General features: G+C 43.6%; 4 protein-coding genes across 14 annotated transcripts in view; 3 read left to right on the forward strand and 1 right to left on the reverse strand.

Moving 5' to 3' along the window:
• LOC126578884 (septin-7) overlaps nt 1-6,031 on the forward strand; it is a 15,488-nt gene extending 9,457 nt beyond the window's left edge. For 6 of the 8 annotated variants that reach the window (XM_050241876.1, XM_050241877.1, XM_050241880.1 and 3 more), the window contains one exon: nt 980-2,098. In XM_050241876.1, coding sequence (XP_050097833.1) covers nt 980-1,211 — 232 coding nt within the window. In that variant the 3' untranslated portion in view covers nt 1,212-2,098. Of the gene's footprint in view, nt 1-979; nt 2,099-2,963 lie in introns of those variants that run through there. The other 2 variants (XM_050241882.1, XM_050241883.1) reach the window with 1 other exon arrangement.
• Nucleotides 6,032-6,219: 188 nt separating this feature from the next.
• LOC126578888 (uncharacterized) lies at nt 6,220-7,167 on the forward strand. The gene is made up of 4 exons (XM_050241890.1): nt 6,220-6,352; nt 6,679-6,739; nt 6,804-6,998; nt 7,061-7,167. Exons 1-4 carry the CDS (start codon nt 6,290-6,292, stop codon nt 7,126-7,128), a joined length of 387 nt encoding a protein of 128 aa, XP_050097847.1. The 5' UTR covers nt 6,220-6,289; the 3' UTR covers nt 7,129-7,167.
• Nucleotides 7,134-10,000, reverse strand: part of LOC126578886 (NEDD4-binding protein 1) — a 3,204-nt gene continuing 337 nt past the window's right edge. For 2 of the 4 annotated variants that reach the window (XM_050241885.1, XM_050241884.1), the window contains exons 2-8: nt 8,891-9,008; nt 8,712-8,808; nt 7,942-8,650; nt 7,779-7,880; nt 7,588-7,707; nt 7,449-7,531; nt 7,134-7,383 (exon numbers count right to left, since the gene is read on the reverse strand). In XM_050241885.1, the coding sequence (XP_050097842.1) occupies nt 7,262-7,383; nt 7,449-7,531; nt 7,588-7,707; nt 7,779-7,880; nt 7,942-8,650; nt 8,712-8,808; nt 8,891-9,007 (1,350 nt within the window). In that variant the 5' untranslated portion in view covers nt 9,008 and the 3' untranslated portion in view covers nt 7,134-7,261. Of the gene's footprint in view, nt 7,384-7,448; nt 7,532-7,587; nt 7,708-7,778; nt 7,881-7,941; nt 8,651-8,711; nt 8,809-8,890; nt 9,009-10,000 lie in introns of those variants that run through there. The other 2 variants (XM_050241886.1, XM_050241888.1) reach the window with 2 other exon arrangements.
• The window catches only part of LOC126578887 (uncharacterized), a 1,101-nt gene continuing 163 nt past the window's right edge, over nt 9,063-10,000 (forward strand). The window contains exons 1-3 of the mRNA XM_050241889.1: nt 9,063-9,602; nt 9,669-9,781; nt 9,857-9,938. Of these exons, the coding sequence (XP_050097846.1) occupies nt 9,321-9,602; nt 9,669-9,781; nt 9,857-9,938 (477 nt within the window). The 5' untranslated portion in view covers nt 9,063-9,320. The remainder of the gene's footprint in view (nt 9,603-9,668; nt 9,782-9,856; nt 9,939-10,000) is intronic.

Genomic DNA, 10,000 nt, shown 5'->3' on the forward strand with positions numbered 1-10,000 from the left:
CGCGCTACTGTTGGGGAACAATATGCAAAAAAAACACAAAACCAAACGCGTGATCTCGATAAACGACGGGTGGCATCGTATCAAACACCTATATCAATGTTACGGACTAACATTGTGCTTCTGTTTGAACGAGCGCCTGGCTTGAACCACACACATTCCCGCTCTTACTATCTCTCTCTCTATCGATTGATTCATGCACAGGAAAAGAAATTTTTGTGTGAGTAAATTAACGTCGGGATGTTCTTTAATATTTTGCATTTTCTCACCACCCACCTGATGTTTTCACGCGAAGCAGAAGGAATGTCTTTACATTGTTGTTCCCTCTTACGCATAACGATTACCACTCTGTTGACACACTGCACTAGATGAACACGTACGTGGAAGCAATTGTACAAAGTCAGGGGGCTTCAGGGGCGTCAGGGCATTTGTACAGAAGTGGGACCATTTACCCCTACGGCTGCAGGGAATCTTTGCGTAGCATCTATTAACTCATTTTTACTATAAACACCGTTACGGATGATTGTCTCTCACACACCAACGACCACTGATAAATAATTTGAAATCTCACAATTTAAGTAACCCTTTTCATAGTCCATTTGAACTAATATCGCATACGATTCGATAGCTCCTGTGTAAATTCTATCCCCTCAAACAGAACATACCGCTTGTTTTGTTGTTCTCTGCACACAACACATTGGTAATTTCGTGTATTAGCGTATTTGTTGCGTTAATTTTGCTTATGTGGTATAAAGCGCGTGCGTTGCGGAAGTTGATGAATGCGCGTGCTGTGTAGAGACACAGCATTAATAGCAGGTTGCGTCTCGCGGCATTAACACTCAATAGCGTACTCTCCTTGCGACACAATTCTCCTATGTAGCCCAATGAGTCTCTTGTGTATCAATTGTGTGTATGATTTGTGGAGCGAGCATACCGAAACTGATGTAAAAAACAATGTGCCCCCACCCTGAATGCTTTCCAGGACCGCGTCTCTTGCATCAAGAAGTTCCGATGAGTCGAAGGGCAGGCGCGTGTTCGGATCTTTGCTGCGGCGGCACACTAGCTTCGGAGCGCCCGACACCGTCCGTGCTGGTGTTGTGGGTGCTACCGGTTCTACTGCAACGCTCAATAGCGCTCTAAACAATAACAACAACCCCACAGTATCTACCGGAGGCTGTGGTGGTGCCACTCCGCAAGAGCATCACGCGTCATAGAATGTGGTTCCCCATTCTTTCTTCTCGAACACCCAAACGTATTCTGGAGTAAACGCTCTCAACTAACCACCAACCATCACCGTACATGCTCTCATTGCGCGGGATTCATTTCTCAACAATATATACTCACCACATCACGCGGCAACCACTAGTGTACTAAACTCACTACTTTCACTAAATGGCACCCACCTTCCTACGCTGTGTAACTACTTCATTCTCTATTAAGTTCGACGTTCATGGGTGGTGCAAGCCAATTGAATATTATAAATATACAGCGACCAGAACCGATTGTTTGGAACACAGAATGCGAAGAGCTTATAGTTCAGCTACACTTGATTGAAATAACTTGACCACTCTTGATCTATTGAGTACTAGAATTTGAGAGTATTAAGCTCGACATCCTCGAATAGACTAATAGACAGCACCTGAAACCGTAGGAAGAGACATGGTGGGCGTGTAGCATTGCACGCAGCATCATTCTTCAACAATTCAAATCCAATCGTTAGATGCGACAAGAAAGTTTAGTTTAAGGTTCGCTCGGGCGAAAGAAGAATACTCAGTACTTAGGATTATGCTTTGGATATGACGCGTACTGCATTGCTTAATAACCATCTCCCGTTTTGCTCTTATTTGCTGTAGACGCAGGACTAGGGCAGACCTGTGAAAGATTTTATGGTGACTCATTCTCCGCGTGTAGTTTATATAGGAGAATATGTTTCTTACGTGTTTTCAGTGCAGGCCAAGGTATTCCATAAAAAAAAATAACGCAAGTTTAATGACAAACTAAACTATATCAACCAAAATGCTTAACGGAAAGGGCAGATAGGAAAAGTATAAGCTCCCGAAAAATAAAACCATGAAGAAACCAAATAAACGATACAAACAGATGCATAATGGTTCTGTAAATCTGACCAAAAAAAAAAACAACAACAAAATTGACGCGACGTCGTCGTCTTTTACTTCTATTTAATCATCCTATCCTCCTCCCGCTCCTGTTCGGTATTGATCTGTTGATAATTCTGCACACCTTCTGCTCTCATCTCTGTTTACTCTTCGGATCTCATTCTCTCTCTCTCTCTGTGTATGTTTGTGGAACTGTTAACCACCGGTGTTCACGGGTACTTTGAGGTATTAATCATTTCAAACATTAACTTAACTTACTCACCAAACCATATCAACCCAGCGCCCTACGCTCCACCTACCAACCTTCCTAACACCATGTTAGTCCATGTGGCCTGCATTCCGTTGCTGTGCATGTGTTATCGAGATATATTAGAGTTTGTTTCAGCCCACGGGGCTGATGATCTGCCCATTATTCCCGCATGTGTACCATTGGTTCTTTTCTGTGCAACCACTTCGATTCCGCTTGAAGCGCTCGCTTCAACAATGTCTCATGTATATTTGATATTAGCTAGTGCGTTCGGTCCTTTGCTCCTTTTGCTCTTCCTTCCGAATTAAGCATCCAATTCCCCTCTTCTGTGGCCTTTATGGTTCGTTTTCTTCTTTTCTCGCTGTATTTCTCTGTACTGCAGTAGTCAGTGGCCTTAGTGGTCGTGAATGCTTCCCGCGAGCGTGCTTCTCTTTTGTATGTTTCTTGTTCGTTTTTCTTTCAATCATTTATCACCTCGTTCCTCGTTAGCTCTAGATTATGGGTTTAATATACCAGTGTACTGTATGAAATAACTGTTGAATGCTCTTCTCTTCCTTATACTCTTCCCCGGTCCTCACTCTCCGCTCTCCTGATACTTTCAGAACTGTGGACGGCAAAGATAAAGGTAAGAAAAAGAAAGGCCTTTTCTAGAGTTTTGGACACCGTTAGAGTGTGGTGTAAGACGAATGGCGGGAAAGTGTGCGGTACACGCAGTGTTGTGGCCGCGCATTGCTGAACAAAAGGCATCGCAGGAGGAGGAGGAGCAGGAGGAAAAGAGCTGCTCCTGAAGATACGCATCGATACGAGTGCAGCGGCGGCAAACACTCAGGATGGACTATACTAGCAGCTGGTAATGGTGTGTGAGGGAAGGAATCCGATGGAAGGAAGAGGGTGCAGCGCCAGTACCCATTACTACCGTCCGCACACTTTCACTGCCGTTACTCCTACCTGTCGCTGCACATCAAACGGATGCAATAGATGCAAAGAAAACACTCTACTTCAGCTGTAGGGCTTAGATCCGATAGATTCTTCACTTTCGTCTAAACAGCAGCTGGCTCACTTCTCCCCATTTTGTGCTGTTCCATTACACCTAAACACTTTTCCCATTCTCTTCCACTCTGTCTCACTTTCTACTGTACGTGATCCGATTCTGATCGAACATCTATATTTTATGCATAACGCGCTTTAGATAAGAAAACACCCCCGCAGGAAAAGCAAGGGCATGCATCGCCTGTGGCAAACGTAATATAAGAATCGTGTACGAGAAATGATCATAATCCTCTCGTATGTTTGTGTGTGTGCGTGTGTGTTTGTTTGTATAAGAAAAGATCACGATCGAGATATGCTGCTGCTTTCCGTTTCCTAAGCTTCTCAGAATGAAGGTATAGAGTGTTTTTTTTTAAGTTCTTGGCATCTCCTTCAGCAGACTGTTTTGCAAAATTGGACATTCAAAATCCATCCCTTTTCCAATCCTACGGAAAGTTGCCTAAATAGCGAGCTAGTATCTATATGAAGTAGCATCCGTGCTACCACAAGAGAGAAATACGTCGGCAATCACGGGAAACTGAATTTGAAACTAATGGCCCACCGTCTTCGTTGTGACGAGTCCCCTTCCCCGCCCAAAACGGTATCATTTAGAAAAATATGAAGAGAACGGGGATGGCACAATAGACAGGATAAACAGAGACCTAGACAACGCGCACACACCCATCCATCATCCATTGTCTACGCGAGCAGATATAAATGCCATATATTAGTGTTTAATATGTATATTTATTGTATTACTTTGTAAGAGAAAAGGGCTTATATTTTATAGCGTAACTCGACGAAATTTTGTAAATCTTTTCTCTTTTACTTTTACCGTTTACCCGCGCTAGCATTCGCGCACTAGAAAGAGCGAGAGCGATAGCGCGAAAAGATACCGATTTATAACGAGCACGTGCAGATTTGATTGTGGATGTGGTCCTATGGCTTATGTGGTTTACATTGACAATTAAACTGAAAGAGAGCAGCTAGTAGTGCATCAAGGGATTTACTGGCAAATATTGGGAGCGTTGTGGAACCGATTTATTTTTTGGTGAGATTAAGTCAATGAAGATGATCGATCGGAATCAGTCAACCGGAATCAACGCTCAACAACAGTAACAAACAAACAAAAAACACGTTCCTCATCATGAAATGGTCGTTTCAACGAATATAAAGTTAAATGAAACCACGCTTATTGCAGCAAGATAACAACATACAACAAAGCAATTGATAAAGCCCATTCAAACGTAGAACATCAATTCGAAATAGGTTGTACAAGGAAGAAGGGATCGACTGTAGGAGCAGTAGCATCAGGATTTAGGTAGGATCATGTAAGTAGGAATGCAAAACAAACGAAACAATTTTAAGACACCAGATTTGTAGATGGTTCTCACCTTTCTCAAGATTCAACCGATCCGAGGTCCAACGACCGTTTGTTTTTTAAGTCAAACGAACAAACCAACAACGAATGATAGAAAGACATCCAAATCAAATGTTCTCTTTTCCTCTCGATTCGAAAGCAGCAATGCGAGTGCTCTTGAGTGAAATTTTAGAAGAGGTTTTGGTCTGCACTCGAGAGCTTCCTCGTGATGGGGACTGCTAGGGCAAAACGACGTCGACTTAGAATTGAGTCGCGAATGCAACCCATCGTCAAATGATATTTTCTATTCGTAGGAAAGTATGCTTTTCATTTCGACTCATTCGGATTGCGCCCCGTTCAGAGGGAAAAGAAACAGGGCAGTGAGAGAAAGTTCCAACATTAGCCCAACCAGCAGCACATTCATTTATGCGTCCACGGCACTACCGTAGAGTCCCCCACCTCGTTCTTGGCGCAGTGCACAGCTGTCCTGTCTATTGCTGTTCACCGTGCAGTCTGCAAATCCAATCAAAATAATATGTACAAAAGATACACGAACCTCGAAATAATAGAACGTTATTTAAATAAATTCGCCACAGCACCGAACTTGGCGCTAATGGCAGTAGTAGAGAACCTTTAACAAACCGCAAACATCTAAAAACCGATACAAGCACCTAGAGAAATTTGATAATATAAATCGAATCCATTTAAGAGTAAAAAGAAAAAGAGACCAGATAACCGCGGGTAATGTTCATACAACTAGCGCGCGAATAAAGGCACTAATCTTTGGCCGGCTTTTAAAACTCTTGTCACGAAAAACTAAGCTAGCAGAGAACACAGGGGTTCTTATTATACCCGGTATTGCTCAAAAGGTGTTTAACACCCGTTTCGCGAGCATCGACAAGCTGTCAGGATCAATCCTTAAAATGGAACACAACATGGGTGGTCACAAATCCCGAACTTCGGGCCAAACTTAGCGATTCCGATTAGAATCAAGATTCATTTACTATGGTATGCTTTGCTCTCTATCGTCCTTTGAGTTTTTCTACGTAGATGCTGCTTTCTATTTTAGTCAGATACGGTAAGCGTGAGCGTTAGTAGCAACAGCGCAACACGCAGCCCGTGGGTATCATCACCACATGGGACCCACGTTGCTGCTGCTGCTGATGGAGGGGAGAGTATAGCAAGTTCGTTGAAAAAGGAAGCGTCGCAGTCGCGCACATATATTTTACGTGGTAAAGTGGATTTGAAAACAAAACACAAAATAACAAAACGGGGATTATATGCTTACAATCGTGTGTTACAATGTTTTGTTTTATTCAAATCCGAAAACTGTCCTGTCGGTGGCGGTGTGTCTAGATGCAGAAGTCGCATCATTCGTGTTCGTTGTGCCTATATCCGTTTCCTTAAACGATGATAAACCAACCAAGACAACGCCCTGGCCCGCGGTGGATTGAGGTGCATGCTTTAGTTTTATCGCTAGCCACTCAGTCGCAAGCCATTGCTCACGGGCAAACGATATCGTGTCCTGGTACCGATTGACAAATGGCCGCGTACGTCGTGATACCGGTGATATTGCTCACAATTATAGCCATTTGGCTGGCCGTGGTAAGTATCCGATCCGTTCTCGAATGCCGTACCTGTGCGCACCCGTAAAGACAGACAACGTTGTTCCGCTATTGCACTCCGTTCAAAGCAGCGTTCGCTGTTCGTGTTTCGGAAACCCTGTTTGATCGCGTTTGGCGTATTGAAGTGAATCTCAGTTACCTTCCATATCTTATCGGACGATAAGCTGTACGGCTATGCCGATGGATACCTCAACGATGACGAATCTCAGTCTGTCGATAAACATCTCGGATCGTGCACGTGTTTGAAGATATGTTGACTCGACAAACTGCTATTCCTAATGTTGTTTGTTAAATACAATTTTACAGTGGTTGTACGACCGAAGGTTTAAAAATCGATTCAGTAGCATTCAAGCGAACAGAGCTGCAGGTATGTTGAAGGTTTCTTTTGAAACTCACCAATGTGGTTGCTGATACCGTTGGCTTCTTTCTAGCGAACACAACCTGCCCTAACAATCAACAGCCTGGAATTGTGTACACAATTCCAAATTCCGGCAATAATACTAGCGATGGCAGATCCCCGCATACCGGCACCGATGAGCGCGTGCGTTCGCCTAATAACGGCTATACAAACCAAACCTTGATTGTCATCAGCGCAGCACCAAGAGCAGGAGGAGTAGTCCGACATGGTGGGTGTGGGAGGATGAATGGTCGACAGCCAGCTTGTCCTTAAAACGATTTTTCTTTACAGATCTTCCACCATCATATGACCAAGTGATCAACACCAGGGCAGTAGAAAATAGCGCAGCACCATCATAAATCTCTCGGTCTATTGCAGACTTCCCAGTTCTTTTTCTGCATAAACTTTTTAATTCAATAAAGGTTTCTTCACTTTTCCTAACACTTGTTAATATTTATCGGCCTTATTTGTTATTAACAACTCCTAACCGTTCTATCGGTTAAGGATCTCTTGCAGTGAGGGACCCTGGCGTCCATAAGGGTCATCCGGTAGAAAAAAGCAGTCTTTCACCCATGTGTATCCGATAACGCGTGTTTTGATAATTTCGCGCCATGCTGTGAAGATTACATACAAATGTCTTTAAAGTTATATGTCTACCAATACGCAGTCTTTCGCTCACCTGGACTATGGTGTAGTAAATCGCGAAAGTTGTCATTTGAGATTATAGCGGCATCGAACCGCTCAGCTACCCGAAGGATCAATCTAAAGATGGAAACCGTGTTTATATTCATGCTGAGCACAGATAGAAACTAGCTTACCGATCGTCGTAGGACGATGAACATTGTCCTGGAAGGGTTTTACTCGGTGCCAGTACAATGGACCCTTGGTCGTGAAGTTTATTCAGTAAGTCTTGGTCGGTGCTTTGAAATCTTTTCATTCTTTAAAAACCACAGAAAAAAACAACGTATCAGTGTGTCGCTACAAACTACAGTTAGCAGGCGCAACTTACTTGTACTGTGGTACGACTGCTGATACTTCGTGGCCCAACTTTTTGAAATAGTCTATACATAACTGCAATCCTTTTACCGAAAATGCTTTCCCATTCAAATGGCTACAGTGAAGATGTTAATAATTATGTATGAAAAGCAACACCTGGTAGTTGGTATACGCACCTATAGGCAACATTACATCCATCGATGATAATCATCCGTTTGCCAGGGGTAACCGGATTTTTTTCTATAATTACCGGAACTGGTGTCGGTGGACTAGTTTTAATAGCTTCGGATGCCCTGGTTACAACAGGGCCTGGCTTCGGTTTAGAGTTGTTTTTGCCTGTAACAGTTCTTTGCCGGATATCATACCCCAGAGGTATTTTATTTAAGGCTGGCTGTGGCACAACTGATTCCTCTTCAGAATCGTCACTCAGATCGATCACGGTAGTATTCACTGTATCTTGAGGTAATACGATTTTCTTCTCGGTGGTTGACGCACTCATACCGTGGTCTTTACCATTCGGCTTATGCGAATAGTCTATTTGTGTGCTGTCTAGGTCAATCACGCTAGTATTAACTGTTTCTTGAGGTAGCACATCCGTCTGCTTGCTGGTTGACACTATCATATCGTGTTCACTACTCTTCGGCACGTCTGCATCGGCTATGTGCGTGCTCTCTAACGTACTATCAAGCACAATTACTTCATCTTCCCTAGACATCGGGGAACTAATCGCATACAACGGTATACGATTTTCGATTTTATCTCCTACTCCAGCACACCTATCCTCGAAAAAGAGTGGCTGCTGATCACAGCTGTGTGGCATGTTCTCTTCATCGGAATCCTCTATTACAATAGGATCAACAATTGCCTGCCCTGTGTTGCTACTGGCTGAAATGAGAAATTAATTAAAAAAAAAATGCTCAATCGATGGGATAAACCACACGCCTACTTGCTGATCCCCGTGGCGACTCATACTGCTTTTCAATGCTGGCTGGATTCATGACCTTTGAGTTATTGTTTAAGGTTTTATGTTTTGCACGATGTGGCTAAAATGAACAGCAAAATTTAAATATGAGAACTTTAATAAATCTTTAAACGCTGCAACACTCGCGGCAGCTTTTTAGTTACCTGTGTGTTTTTATGCGGGATGTTTGCCTTGAAAGGACAAGGCTGACGCTTGGCAGCTTTATTCCTTGTAGCAATGCTAGTCCTTTTCAGGAGTTTATTCGTTTTTTTGCGTGCCATCCTGTGTGAGATGGTGAATAGAGTAGTTTGTGAATATCTAACAAATTGAACCATGTATTCTCTGGCAAATCCAGCGATTCGCCGTACGACACGTTGTTTTGATTTGAAGGCGGTATGTGCACTACGATGGAACATACGACTACTGCGCATGTTCCTCAAAACGGTGGCAGGAAAAGGATGACAAAATCAATGACCCCTTAGTCATACCAACGAGCAGTCAAAGGTTTCGCAGGACGAACAGGATTTAAGTATCTTTTTGCATCAGTTGCAAATAACAAAAGGACACTGCTGGTTACTAATTGGTTCGCTGCTCATGGACTCGTTGTGGGAAAACATAAGCACCGCTCTGGAACTGTCGCCAGAGGTGTCGGAAAAGTGGTTGGCAAAGCTACGTACTCAGTATTCGGATACGAACCGACGTTATCATACGGAATCGGAGTTGATTCGAAGAAAGATCCCCCACCTGACGGGTGCCAGCGTGTGCTTGCAGTTGGCTACACTTTTCCAGTATTACCATTTCGATGCTGACAAGGACTGCATGAGTAAGAATTGTGCGGCAGTGGAAGAGTTTTTCACAGACGCCAATCTGGACAACGTAAGAAAGCGGCCGTGAACACTGCCACTTGCAACCGTCGTCGTAAAATCCTGTTTGTCTTTCCAGAAATCCCTCGAAAACAACGTGAAGCGGTTGCTGGGTGATATGCAATCGGATGCAGGCGATTTGCTGGAGGAAGACGTGCAATTCTTCCAGGACCTAGATTTGTTGGTGCTGGGGTAGGTATCTCGTGAATTCGAAGCTATCACTGGCAGTAGTCGCACTAACGTCCTCTACCTTATCCTGCAACGCAGAACTCCCCCCGAAGAATATCAACAGTATACACGGTTGCTGCGTGAAGAGTGCACGAGTTCCTATGACAAAACACGCCTTAAGGTAAGGAAATCGTTTGAATGTCCCTGAAGATCGCTGGATAACTGGACAAGTTTGTGCCTTCG

This window comes from Anopheles aquasalis, chromosome 3, assembly GCF_943734665.1.
Source record: "Anopheles aquasalis chromosome 3, idAnoAquaMG_Q_19, whole genome shotgun sequence".
Classification (NCBI taxonomy): domain Eukaryota; kingdom Metazoa; phylum Arthropoda; class Insecta; order Diptera; family Culicidae; genus Anopheles; species Anopheles aquasalis.

Coding starts and splice junctions, on each gene's coding strand:
- LOC126578888 (XM_050241890.1), top strand. CDS start 6,290: ATGGCCGCGTACGTCGTGATACCGGTGATATTGCTCACAATTATAGCC. Junction 6,353..6,678: donor TAGCCATTTGGCTGGCCGTG/GTAAGTATCCGA, acceptor ACAATTTTACAG/TGGTTGTACGACCGAAGGTT. Junction 6,740..6,803: donor TCAAGCGAACAGAGCTGCAG/GTATGTTGAAGG, acceptor GCTTCTTTCTAG/CGAACACAACCTGCCCTAAC.